This window comes from Piliocolobus tephrosceles, chromosome 15, assembly GCF_002776525.5.
Source record: "Piliocolobus tephrosceles isolate RC106 chromosome 15, ASM277652v3, whole genome shotgun sequence".
In the NCBI taxonomy this organism is placed as follows: domain Eukaryota; kingdom Metazoa; phylum Chordata; class Mammalia; order Primates; family Cercopithecidae; genus Piliocolobus; species Piliocolobus tephrosceles.
Genome location: NC_045448.1, coordinates 21,282,528 through 21,296,954, shown reverse-complemented (window position 1 = coordinate 21,296,954; position 14,427 = coordinate 21,282,528). Strand labels below are relative to the sequence as shown.

Genomic DNA, 14,427 nt, shown 5'->3' with positions numbered 1-14,427 from the left:
TTTCCTATTTCTTAATTACCACAGCACTTGTTCAAACCATCATATCTTGTTATTCAGCTATTGTAATATCCTTCCTTAATTGGTTGTTTTCTTCTGCTAATCCAGCCTCTATATTAGTGCCAGAATTATCTTTCCAAAACACACAACAACTCCACTCTTAAAAATCTTCAGGGACTTTCCACTGCCAAGTTGCCTAGCACAGTATTAAATGCTTCCCAAATAAACCTCAACTCTCTCTCCAACTTCGCTTAACCCTTTCTCCATGAATCCTGTACTCTAGTCATATTATTCACAATTCTTGTTTCCTGCAAATATCTTGTGTTAACATGCCTTGGTGACTTTCCCCAAAATGTTCTTTCATGGGAATAACTTTCCTTCTCTGTTTGGTGAAATCTTATCTTTGAAGGCCCTACTCAAATACCTTGCCCTTTGTGAAGGCTGCTCCAATTCTCACCAATTGAATAAGATGCTCTCTTCTCCGCATACCCCCTAAAGACCTTGTAGATATCTTTAATACAGAATTTCTCATGCTTTACAGTTATTGATATGTCTGTCACATTCATTAGATTATCATCTACTTAATGGCGAGTTTGAGTTTCTGGTTTTTAAAAATTTTTTTAGAGACAGGGGCTCACTCTATTGCCCAAGCTGGAGTACAGTGATATGATCATAATTCACTGCACCTCAAACTCCTGGGCTGAAGTGATCCTCCCACCTCAACCTCCCAAGTAGCTAGGACTACAGGTACATGCCACTACGCCCAGCTAATTTTTAAATTTTTTGTAGAGATGGGGTCTTGCTATATTGCCCAGGCTGATCTCAAACTCCTGGCCTCAAGCAATCCTCCCATCTTGGACTCCCAAAGAGCTGGGATTATAGGCACTGAGTCACTGTGCCTGGTGTCAATGTCAGGTAGTTTTTGACTTATTTTTTCCTTAAATTTCTAGCACATAATAAAATGCCTGGAACCTATGCCATGGCATGTTTTGAGAGAAGGTGAAATCTGGAGGACTTTATTCTGATGAAGTCTGCAATTTTAAAAAATAATGTTAATGTAACCCTATTGCTGTGGTTATATCTAAATCAGAAGTTAAATGTATGTTAAAAAGTTCTGATGTTCCCAAATAACTTTAAGGAAAAAAAAAAAAAACCTCAAGGCCAAGTCTCTTATCTTCTTCTTATAATAACTACAAATCAAGAACAATATATCATGAGATTTGTAAAAATAACATTTTGAGCTTAGAAACCTTAGCTGCTAGCAACTTGATATTATGGAAAATAATTGTTGAAAAACCTAGGCCGGGCGCAGTGGCTCACGCCTGTAATCCCAGCACCTTGGGAGGCCAAAGCGGGTGGATCACCTGAGGTTCAGGAGTTTTAGACCAGCCTGGCTAACATGGTGAAACCTCGTCTCTACTAAAAATACAAAAATTAGCTGGGCATGGTGGCAGGCACCTGTAGTCCCAGCTACTCGGAAGGCTGAGGCAGGAGAATCATTTGAACCCGGGAGGTGGAAGTTGCAGTGAGCCGAGATTGTGCCACTGCATTCAAGCATGGGTGACAGAGCAAGACTCCATCCCCCCAAAAAAAAAAAAAAAAAAAATTGTTGAGAAACCTCTAAGTAATAGTCATTTCTTCAACTTCACATCACATGTGAATGAGAAAGAAATTGAATGCTACAAACTGGCTAAATGAGTGAATGGTCCCTTTGTACACAATTTTCATTTTATTTTATATGAATCAGGAGCCAATTCAAAGAATAAAGCCCACAAAAATAACAGACAACATACCTGTCCATGAATAGGTGACACAGATCCAGGGGACACAGTTCGAGTGAAGGCTGATTTTTTCTGCCATGATGTATTTACAGTTAGGTTTGAAAAAGATACATTTTGATAATCAGTCACTGATGCTGGTTGATTTGAGGAAGGTGGTCTGCAAATATAACACTTTGATATAAGTATATTAATTGTTTAGAACTTAATGAAATACTACCAATTTATCAACTTGTATATTATACACGCTGTGCTTACACACAATTTGTGGGAAAAGAAATAATTCATCAACAAACTACTGACCCATGTTTTCACTTACTAAATTTCAGTATTAAATCTGGAACAAAAAGTACTCTTGAAGAGTACAACCCAGATTACACTGTGATGAAGCAGTAGGCTGACACCACTATCTATTAGGTATTTATACATTTGCAGAACTATATAAACTTTACTGTTAGCTAAAAACTTACTCAGAGGAAGTTGAGGTAGCAGATAAAGAAACTGTAGGAGGAAGTAAGGCCTTCTTTGGAGATACAGCTTTTTCATTTTCACTTGATGGCATTTTTTCTACATAATTGCATGGAAACCAGCCAAAATTTCCTTGAAAACTGCCGTAAAGCCAACCAGGTTCTCCTATGGTTTTTTCATCAACCTATGGAAATAAAAAGAAGGATTAACAGTGCTTAGAAATTCACACATTTACAATGGAAAGAGACGAAGACTACTGTATTCTCATTTTCAGAATTAAGCCCACCTAACTAAATAGTTAAGGCATTTTCTACAAATTAACAGGCTACTATTTCTAGTGATTGGCAAGTTGTCTTTCTAACTTTTAATTTTATCCAAGTTACATGAAAATATTTTACAAAGACAAATAGCATTATATATGGCTAATGAAGGAAAATAATCCTCTATCTCATGGCTCCTTATGCCCTGATTTTCACTCCTAACCTGCCATTCTTCCTGGCTTCTCCTGTATCACCATTTATATTTCTGAATAACATATTTATACTGCTATTTCTTGAATTTTTTCAATTTTAGACATTACCTATTGGCTTTTGGCCAATAGATAAGCCAATAGAAAAGAGAAGACTGACTTCTGTTTCATTGCAGCCTCTTACTCTACCAATACTGTTACATCTTAATCTTTATTTAAATTATATTTAATGTTTATAATATTATCACTATGTTTAAATATTTCACATCTGAGTCATGCAGCATGCTGCTGATTAAATTTCCTTTTTCGTAAACTTTTTATTTTCCTATAATCATTACTTTTTTTGTTTTTGGCTTAGTTTTTTCTGTTCCTGTTACATAGGTTTTTTTAACTCTCTAACAGAACAATAAGATCTTCTCTGAATACTATTTTCCAACTGGTAAACATGTCAGGTGATTTATCAGTTCCATTTCTTCTCCCAGACATTTTCATCCTACAGTGTGACATCCTCCATCCTCACAGTGTTTCTCCCTCTGCTTCTTGGTCCTTTGTTGCCCAGGTTGATCTCAAACTCCTGGCCTCACATAATCCTCCCATTTTGGTCTCCCAAAGTGTTGGGGTTATAGGTGTGGATCACAGCACTTGGTTGCCTGTTAAAAGTTCTGATTAAAATTGCTTTGAGTCTGTGTAAGAATTGAGAAGAACTGACTTGCCTTTTTCTGAAAAATTTGTTTACACAGGACTTAAGAGAATAATTGACTTCTTATCAATACTGAATCTTCCAATCCATGAACCCTATATATCTCTCCATTTATTTAGGACTTCAATTTTTCTTAATAAAACTTTGTAATTTTCAATAAACAGGTCTTGCAAATCTTTTATCAGTTTTATCTGTATTTCATATTTTTATGCAATTGTAAATGTTATTTTAAATTTCAATTTCTGAATAGTCATCATTTCTATACAGAACTACAACTGATTTTGATTGATCTTGTATTCTGCAACCTTGCTAAACTCATTTAAATACTTCTAGTAGCTTAATAGATTCTATGAGACTTTTTACATAGATTATCATGTCTTCTGCAAATCAATACAGTCTGTCTTCTCTTCTTCCAATCTTGATGCCTTTTACTCTATGGTAAGGCATTTCAGACCCATTAGGATTTTTCTCTTAGCACATGTTGTCTTCCTAGTTTAAAGCTCTTAAAAAGTTCAAACTTCTTAGTGTAGAATTCGAATACTCTGAAATTGCAGTTTCTTTGTCAGGTTTCAACTTACCTTTCTAGCTTCATCTCCTACCATTTGTTCGATATTCTAGGCAAATGGTTGTATGACATTCTTTAAAAACATCTGGTACACGCAAGCCTCAAGGTGTTTTTTTTTTTTCTGAGACGGAGTCTCGCTCTGTCACCCAGGCTGGAGTGCAGTGGCCGGATCCCAGCTCACTGCAAACTCCGCCTCCCGGGTTTATGCCATTCTCCTGCCTCAGCCTTCCGAGTAGCTGGGACTACAGGCGCCCGCCACCTCACCTGGCTAGTTTTTTGTATTTTTAGTAGAGACGGGGTTTCACCGTGTTAGCCAGGATGGTCTCGATCTCCTGACCTCGTGATCCACCCATCTCAGCCTCCCAAAGTGCTGGGATTACAGACTTGAGCCACCGCGCCCGGCGCCTCAATGTTTTTATTTAAGGTATTCCCACCTGCCCAGAATATTACATGGTTTAGAGGAAATACTACAGACTTGAGAGTTAAAAGAACTACATTTCGGTCTTAGCCATGCCACCTGGTTATCCTTCGTTAAGATAATGAATGCGATCTAGAGTGCTTTGTCATCTACAAATCTGGGGGGAAATGCCTGCGCTGCCCTCCTTGCAGAATTAAATTGAGTATATTTATGAAAGCACTTTGGAAACTGTAAAGCACTAAGCAAACATAAGGCATAACCCTTTAAGGCCTTCCTCCATCCTATTCTTGGGAAAAATCTTCCCCAATTCTATTTGGTTGTTTCTCCTTCATTCTCTGGGTTCCCACAGTACTTTATTCATATCAATTAGTATTGAAATTTATCATGTTATATTTTGTATAGTAATATACATTTCTGTCTTTTCCTAGACTGTGGTCTCCTTATTCGTTTTTGTATGTCAACAGAGGCACATGGTTACAAACTCAACAAATGTTAACTTGAATGGACTATTCTAAATTTGATTAACAACAGACTTAAAGCTTAATAATAAATGGATTATTAGGGAAACTTCATTTGTGTTTATGGTAAATAATTCTCATTTTAATGTTTTATGTCTGGCTATTACATCATGAATGAAATATTTAGAAAATTCCTAAACCAGAGCTGTTCTGGTTAAACTATATGGTGTCACAGTAATGTAACTACCATAAAATGGTGTTCTAAAATAGTTAGAATGAAAGGAAACACTTATGAAATATTATCCTGTAAATCTAGTTCAGACTAGTTTCAAACAGCTAAGCCAGCCAGGCATGGTGGTTCATGCCTATAATCACAGCACTTTGGGAAGCCAACGTAAGACGGTTGCTTGAGGCCAGGAGTTTGAGACAAGCCTAGGCAACACAGTGAGACTCCAACTCTACAAAAAAAAAACAACTTAGCCAGGTGTGGTGGTGTGTGCCTGTAGTCTCCACTACTCAAGAGGTTGAGGATGGCGTGAACTCGGGTGGTTGAGGCTGTAGTTAGCTGTGATCGTGCCACTGCACTCCAGCCTTGGTAACAGATTGAGACCCAGTCTCAAAAATAAACAAATAATAAAATAAAATAGCTAAGCCAGAGCAATATAAATGAAGACAAGAATACAATAAACCCTGAGGAATTACACAAATGAAAGTATTTCAATGCTGCAAAATGCTCAACATTGTACCTGATTAAAATGTATGGTCTTAGACATGGATGAAGCTTAAAACCATCATTCCCAGCAAACTAACAGGATTACAGGTGTGCACCTGTGCCTGGCCAAAAACTTTTTAAAGTATTAATTTCTATAACACCTTTTCCTAGTGTTTTCAACCTAATCAAGAAGAAAAATCTCATTCATTTCTTCTGTAGTTAGGCCAAGTTGTTTTAGTAAGAGGTCAATTTTAATCTATTTCATATCTGTCATTTATAGTTGTAATTAATTTTTAGTTGTCAATTTACTTTCTGAGTTAAATAGACCATTTTACATAAATTCTCACAGGCCTAGCAAAACTGCTTATTACTTCTTTTCAACTACTTATTAATTAATGCTAGCAAAATAGCATTAACAGATTAGAAGGCTAGAAAAACATTTCAGCTTGTCATCGAAAATGTGGCCAAGACTGAGTGGAATTTCTAACCCTTTTCACTTTCAGTGAAACCTCCTGTAACACCCTCATCCATTAAGTTGATCAGAGCTTGCCTCCTATCTTACCAGGAATTTGGAAGCCCTTGGAACTGATTTCATCTTCTACTTTAGCAAAATTTACTTATAATCCCTCCCACCCTTTCCTCCTGCCCTCTAATCACAAAGGAAAAGGTATTTAGTCCTTCTACCACTCTCTTCCAGGGCTCCAGATTCAAGCCTTCTAGTCTTTTCAAGAACCTTCCTCATCTCCATCTATTAGTCAGAACAGGGAGGTTTGACAGGGAACATGAAGTGCCTTCCTGATGCTGTACATTCTACACACTGATCTGAGGGGGGCTTCACAGATATATAGATGTGTACACATTCTTTGAGCTGTATACTTATGGTTGTATACTTTGCCGTATGTAAATTATACTTTAATTAGAAAAAACAATCTCTATCAGTTATTTACACTCTTTCCATTATCATTAACCTGTTTCCTCTCTGCAGATCCTTTCTACCATTAAACTTGCTCAAGCTTCAACCAACTTTAAAAAAAAAAAAAAAAACTTCCCTCAATCCACATTTCTCATTATTTACTACCTTCTCTCCTTCTCCCTTTCAAAGACAAGCTCATTCAAAGAGTTTCACATATTCACTGTCTCCTCTTCATCTCTTTCAAAGTATTCCAACTCTTTGAAATCTGGCTTCTTGCTCTACTAGTCCACTTAACTGATACTGCTGTCCTCAAGGTTAACAATACCTGTGCTATTGCTAATCTAGTATTTTTTTTAGTCCTTGTTTTATTTCACTTACAGATCACTCCTCTCAAAGTTCCCTAACATTAAACTCTCCTGTTTTTTTTTTTTTTCCTACCTCTAGTCACTCCTTTTAAGTCTCCACTTCCTCTAATAATTCCTTCAGTGTTCATGTTTCTCAGGAATTGCATCCTCAATCCTCTTCTCTCTCACGTTACTACTCCCCTGGATAAGCTCCACTACCCTCATGTCTTCCATCACCATCACATGACACTAGCGACATCCAGATTTACATCCTCAGCCCAGACCGCTGCCTGACATCTCTCTAGGTACCTCTAGAGATCCAACTACTACTGCCTGGACATCTGAAACTCATACAGAACTGAACTCGTAATTCTACTTACATTTTCCCCTTCTGATTTTTCCTCTCTTAGTAAATGATACCATCATCAACCAATTTGTTCAAATCAGGCAACTCATGACTGATAGTAGTAACTCATCACTAATTCTTTATGTTAATGATTCAGCAGAGTAAACAAGCACCCAAGACACACAGCTAACTTTATGTTCCTATTGTCACTGCCACCAGAATGGCTCTCTGACCATGAAAGAGATCTGTGCTAAAGCTGGTAGCAGTCTACAACCTTTTCCTTTACCTTCTTTCCTCTACTGCTTTAGGTTGTCATGCTTTTTCATTAGACTACAAGCTTGTTAAGAGCAGAGATAATGTCTTATTCACTAAATCCCTAGTCTAACATAGCCCTCAAAAAATATTTGTTGAATAAATAAAAAATATAACCAAAAATATAAGCAAACTGTTGACCAAACATGCCCAGAGATAGGTTGTATCTCTTCATCCACAGACATTATCTCATCATCACCAACAAGGAGAGGAGGAATGGTAGGGACAGCAGACAGTGGACTTGGGCTGGTTGCAGAACAAACCTCTTCCCCTGCTCAGGCACAGCTCCAGTACTACTAATAGTGGCAATGGCAAGAGCAGCAATGTGTGTTTGGGGTTTATCTTGGGTGCTAGAGTTTTGGTAAATTTTTTTCCCTAGTATCATTACACATTTGCCACCTGAGAAATTACACTAACTGGTGACGGTGCAGGGGAGCGGGGGAAACAGGCACTAGCTAGATACTCTGTTTAATATTACTTTAACAAGAAGAAAACAGAAGCAGAGACTAAAATCCAAGTTTGTGTGCTTCTAAAGCCTGTACTCTTTCCAATATATCATACTGGCTCTATCAAACACTATTCCCGGGATCTTCTCTTACTCATCTATTTGATATGGATTGTGATAATACAATAAAGACTTCTGTTCCAAGGAACAAATTGCCTGTATCCAGTTAGGGCTGTGGAATCTAACTCCTTCAATTCTTTTAACAGTTGCTGTATGGCATAGTAGAAACAACGCTGTTTTTGGAAATAAAAAAACACATACCTGCATCCCATTCTGGCACTGCAATGCGAACAGTTACAACTTGTGTGAGTTTAAGCTTCCTTGGCTAGAACTTGGTAGTAATAATAATTGTCCAATGCAGCTCTGAAGTATGTTGTAAAGGCCAAATGAGGTAATGTTTAAGAAATATTTTACAAAGGTAAATATATGAAAGTAATAGTCAACATTACTACAGAAACTAATATATTACAATGTATTCAGGTTATTCAAGATAAAAAAAAAAAAAAGACTTCATTTCCTACCTGAATTATATCCCCAGAATTAAAACTCATCTCATCATGGTTCCTTGCTTCAAAGGGGTATAATGCTCTATAATTCACCAAAACACTAGCTGTCTCACCTAAAGAGAAGACAATTGTCATTATTTGCTACTTACATGTATACATATCTTTGCTATGACTCAATAAAGAGCTCCTAAAATCTAAAAGAAAAAATCAAGCACCAAAGAGTACACTTGATACAAGACTAGTCTTGTATCTTGACTAGTCATCTAATAAAAAAGCAAACAAGGATGCTCATCTTAAGTAAGGTAGGAGGCAGCAAAACAAAGAGATGACTTGCAGGGTGAAGCGCATACATGGGTAGAAAGGGAAGTGCAGGAGTGGGGGCCAGGCTGAGCTGTACAAAGTGGAAGGAGACCAAGCAAAGAGGGCTTGGTTTGATCTGTGGAGGTCTGAATATAACAGGGAGGAAAAGGACGAAAAGCGGGGGTTCTGAAAAGAGAAGATTAGCAAGTTAACAGGGATGGCTGAAGAAAAATCTATAGATCTATCAGAATGGTTCTCAAAGGAAAATAGTAGAAGAGTACACACACTGAATTTGATAAGAATAAAATTTTTTACTTTGTTCATCTTTAGAATAAATGCTTTAACTCATAAAATTTCAACACACTATATCATTAATAATGATTCAAATGGTTTATGTATCTAAAAGAGATACAATAATACTAAAAGTAGTGTAGAAATGGACTGAGGTATATCAAAATTTTACTGTTGTTTCATTAAAATAAATAGCTTATAGTGGTTGAATAAAATATTTAAAACTATTTTACTTCAATTATGAAAACCGTGTCAGAGTCTTTTCACAATCAGTAGTAACTATCTTCTTTTCTTCTGCTGTTACGATTTCTACTGCTGTGTTAAGATTTCAGTCTGTTTTAATAAGCCTACATGCATTTTATCCAAGTTTAATTTATAAAAAGGTTTTTTCTGACTCTGCAATTAGTATCTTTCGCATTTTCTTCCCTTGCTTTGTCTCCTATCAGGTCATTTTTTTCTTGTTGCTTTTGTTCTACTGTCTCGAAGTATTCTTATCCTTACAAGTATTCTTATCCTTACATTGCTTCTCCTCAGCTTTCAAAGTATCCTTATCCTTACGTTGTTTCTCCTCAGCTTTCCGTTCCTCTTCTTGGATTTTTTCTTGTGTTTTTTCTTCCTGGAGTCTCTTTTGTTTTTCTTCTTCCTCCCTTCTAAGATTTTCTTTCCATAAGTTTTCTTTTCCTTGCTTTGCTTTCCTTTACATAAAAGAAAAAAAGTTTGCATAATGTCCTAGAAATTTTTTACACAAAATAAAAACATCCTATAAGATCCAGTTCCTGTCAAGGTGAAGAACTGACAATGAACTATTAGTACAGGGGTGGGGAGAAACTGCTCAGATCAGAGGTGAAAGGAAAACAAATCAATCAATCAAGAAAAGCTCTGGAAGCTTTGGATTGATTAGTGGATGCACTGGGGTGTATGACTGACAACTTTCCATACCCTAAAATTCCCTCCTGTTAACCAACCTCCAAACTCAAGAAAAAAAGAAAAAGGTTGAAATGGAACCATTCAGCAAATAAATCTAAAAATTATATCTAAGTTTCCTTCCTTTCTCTCCAGATACTTGACAAGAACTGCCTTCCAGCTGTTATTTCCACTGTCCTATTTAATCTTTGTTTCAGGGGTTTAGATATTGTTGCTGTGGAAATAGGAAATGCTTTTAGAAAAATAACCTACCTTTTTTTTTTTTTTTTTTTTTTTTTAAGAGAGAGGGTCTTACTGTATGGCCCAGGCTAGAGTACAGTGGTTCAATCATAGGTCACTGCAGCCTGATCTCCTGGGCTCAAGTGATCCTCCTGCCTCAGCCTCCAAAGTAGGCAGCACTACAGGAACATGCCACTATACCCAGCCAACTTTTTGATTTCTTTTTGTAGAGTCAGGGTCTTGCTATGTTGCCCAGTCTGGTCTGGAACTTCTGGCCTCAAGTAATCTTCCCTCCTTGGCCTCCAAAGTGCTGAGATTACTGGCATGAGCCACTGCGCCTGGTCTACTTTTTATATTGTTACTTCAAAAAGCTTTTTTTGTTTGCTTAAATAGAGCATTTCTCCTCTCTAGGTCCACATGCTTTGGTAAACATTTCAATGACATCTAACACAGCTACAGTTTGGTTTCCAGCCAGTCAAGGTGATCTGTGATCAATTATTTTAGTATTAGAACTCATGCATCTTACAAGTTGATTGGTGCTGACGAGTTGATGGGTACAGCACACCAACATGGCACAAGTACACATATGTAACAAACCTGCACGTTGTACACATGTACCCTAGAACTTAAAGTATAATAAAAAATAAAAAATAAAAAAAAGAACTCATGCATCTTACAGTTCTCCCTTGCATGTATTTTCACAACTTTACTCAGAGCGGCTACCACTAAATTTAGCACCTTCTCCAAGTCTCAGCACTATTAGGGCAGTGAAATTATAGCCGGATACATTCCTGAGATTTGTCAGCATATATACCCTACCAAAGTGGGAACACGGGTATAATTCCCCATCTCTATTCCTTAATTCCTGAAGGAATCTGGAAATCCTGGATAATTCAAAATATTGTAGGCTCTTAGTCACCAATGTTTTCTCCTTATCCCCCAACTGTTTCAGACTTCATACTGCTGGTTCAGTAGCCCATTTACTAGATTCCTTCCAACACTTTCCAAACTTCCTTCATCCTCTATCATGTTACAGAATGCTTCCTCTGGCAACTTTCTTAACTGACTTCCGGTTCTCCTGTGAGGAAAATGCTTCTCTTGCAGTCCTCACTTAATTTCAACTAATATCCCCTTTCTCAGTTCCTCTGTAACTTTCCAGGACATTTTTACAAGCCTAGTAATTAATACCCAGTTAGCTTTCATTTGAATTTTTATAGCATTATAAATATCACTATCAGAGTACTTAGCACATGTTTAGCACAACAACAACAACAAAAAAAACCAGAGGGGTCATTAAATTAAACATTTCTATATATTTTTTAAGCTCTTCATTCTTTCCATCAACTCCTCCTGCCAGGTTATCATGGCCACATAAATATGAGACTAGGACAACCTGGATAAGGTTCCTTGCTTAATTTAAGGAAAGGATGCCAGGCCCCTCTACTCTAGGCTTACTGAGGGGTGGTACCTGGCTGAGCTCACCCTGCAGGAAACCAGGCCAGAATTCTGGCAAACTTTATGTAAGAGTTAGTAGTTGAGAAACTGGTCCAGTGCCACAGGATGCCTCAGAAGCTGGGCAAAGGGCAAAGAGGCCACATCTACAGTGTGAAAGCCTATTACCAATACCTTGAGGGAAAGAAGGGAAATATACCTGGGCAAATGGCCAATCAAACCAAGATGTGGTACTAAGACGCAGCTTCAGACTGAGTAGGTCCTACATGTAATTCTGCTCTCTTTGATTTATCTTCTCTACTACCTAAGATAATGCGCAAGGATGATTAATGAAATTAAATGCGTATAACTAGTATAATCTTTTGGCCTGAAAGGAATTGTGAACATGATGAAGAAGGATTAAGGTAACTGCACATGTCAATAGAAACTTCTGACAAAAGGATTAGCTGTGCAACCATTGCACAGCTCCCTTGTGTAATTAAGTGGCACAAGTTAAGCAGTAAATAAGAACTACTTTGTTTGAACTTTACTTTCTCTACTTCTATATTATTCTATTACCTCATTCGGAGGCCACAAAAATAGGGGTCTAGATCACCAGGCACAGTGGTTCACGTCTATAATCCCAGCACTTCAGAAGACCAAGACAGGCAGATCGCTTGAGCCCAGGAGTTTGAGACCGGCCTGGGCAACATAGTGAGGCCTCATCTCTATTAAAATTGGAAATAAATTAGCAGGGAGTGGTGGTGCATGCCTATATTCCCAGCTACTCAGCGGGGGCTTAGGCGGGAGGATTGCTTGAGCCCAGGAGGTCGAGGCTGCAGTGATCCCTGATCATGCCACTGCAATCCGGCCTGGGTGACAGAACAAGGACCCTGTCTCAAAATAAATAAATGGGGGTCTAGGAGTAAACAATATTATAGTTATTTATTTAACTGTCTGAATCCCCTATTAGAATTAGGAGAAACCCAGGGGCAAGGAGTAATCCAAAGTCCACCAGCATCACAGCCAACAACAGCCACTCAAAAAAAGGTGTTGGACTTGGCTACTTTGAAACCATTAAGAATAGAGGCCTGATAAATGTTGATGTGTCTTTCTTGCCTTCCTAGTAACTATAAGCTTTTTCACAGAAATTACTCATCTACTCTTTACCAAGGCAAAGAAATACTGGTTCATCAATATTTGTTAACTAATTATACTACTTTCTGACACTAGAGAACTTGGAAGAAAAAAGAAAGAGAGGAATATATTAGAAAAATAATCTTAATGGCAGAAAAATATCATGCAAAGTTTCTAAATGAATAATTCTAGGCTTCAGATACCACAAATGTCTTACTTGTCCTTACTATAAATTGAGGCAATTAATATATCTCATTGATAAAAAGAGAAATGCATCAATGTGGCATTCTACATTCAGTATTACTATATACAATTAAGTATTCTGCTTTTATGACCTTTCAGGAAACTAACAGATTTACCAAGGAAAGATGGAATTAATGAGTGTTTACTATGTGCAACAAATTATACTTAGCTCTTTAGCTATATTATTTTATTTTTTAACTTAAGAGACAAGGTCTTGCTGTGTTGCCCAGGCTGGCCTTGAACTCCTGGGCTCGAGTGATTATCCTGCCTCAGCCTCCCAAATAGCTTGGGACTATAGGTGTGTGTCACCACGCCCAGTTCCAGCTATATTATTTTATTTAATACAATTACCTATGAGATATGCATTATTGTCTCTTTTTTCAGATGGAGTAACTGAGGTTTAGAAAGATAAAATAACTTAACCAAGGTCACCCAGGTAGTAAGTGGTAGAGCAAGAATTCTAATACAGGTTTGACTCCAAAGTCTGTTATTTTTCACTAGTGGAAAATAAAATCAGTTACTGCAAACTTGATCCCTAAAAGGACTGAACTTATGAGATCTAGAATCTGATTAGGATAATCCCTTTATTTTCCTTAAATTTTCATAAACTAAAGATATGAGCAATAAAATTACAATTCTAATGCAATCTAGCACAACAAATAAATCAGCTATATTACCTTGCAGCCTCATCTTCTAGTTTTTTTTTCTGTATTAGTTCTAATCTTTTTCTTTCAATTTCCTTCAACTTGTCACGTTTGATCTTATAAAGTTGTTCAAGGGCTAACTGCTGTGTGTTGTAGGTTTCTCTCAGTTCCTAAGGAGAAAAAGAAAATAAGTCAATATGTGAATGATTTAAATATACTTGTCATATGTATTCACGTGGCATTTGCATTAAAAGATAAAAATCCTAAAGCCAGTTGAACTACATTTAAAAGATTTAAAGTTTTAAAAAATATCTAGATGATTTAAAAAACCCTTAAGTATCTAAATCATATAGCCCCTGAGATAAACACATTAAAATAGTGTACTTTTCCATCAATTCATTTCTATGGAACACAGAATTTTTCACAAGCCAGTGCTTTGATTTGGTACATAATTTTCAATTAAAAAAAGCAATCCATTAAAAATATGGGGGAATAATTTGCTTGTTATAAGATCTGAAGAGACATTTTGTTCAGCCATGTTTTTGACATATATAGTTCAACCAAGTTATTTTTATCCAATATGATCTTGAACTAAACACAGAATTATTAAATAATATAGTTCAAAACTAAAGATGGAAAAGATGTCTACCTAAAATCATGACTACAATGAACCAAACTAATGAAAAGTATTCCAAACAGGAGTTGAAATAAACAACTGCTTATTGAGCATCTAGTTGTATGCTAAGT

General features: G+C 36.9%; 1 protein-coding gene and 1 non-coding gene across 7 annotated transcripts in view; both read right to left on the bottom strand.

Moving 5' to 3' along the window:
* ITSN2 (intersectin 2) overlaps positions 1 to 14,427 on the bottom strand; it is a 151,756-nt gene that overhangs the window by 55,569 nt on the left and 81,760 nt on the right. For 5 of the 6 annotated variants that reach the window (XR_003309545.1, XM_026454744.1, XM_026454742.1 and 2 more), the window contains 5 exons: positions 13,714 to 13,850; positions 9,602 to 9,777; positions 8,507 to 8,604; positions 2,246 to 2,427; positions 1,791 to 1,935 (listed from right to left, as the gene is read on the bottom strand). Coding sequence is in view for 5 of the 6 variants with exons in the window: in XM_026454744.1 (XP_026310529.1) it covers positions 1,791 to 1,935; positions 2,246 to 2,427; positions 8,507 to 8,604; positions 9,602 to 9,777; positions 13,714 to 13,850 (738 nt within the window). In the remaining variant the exon portion in view is untranslated. The remainder of the gene's footprint in view (positions 1 to 1,790; positions 1,936 to 2,245; positions 2,428 to 8,506; positions 8,605 to 9,601; positions 9,778 to 13,713; positions 13,851 to 14,427) is intronic. The other variant, XM_026454741.2, reaches the window with a different exon arrangement.
* On the bottom strand, positions 11,599 to 11,726 carry LOC111554523. Its single transcript, XR_002735268.1, has one exon.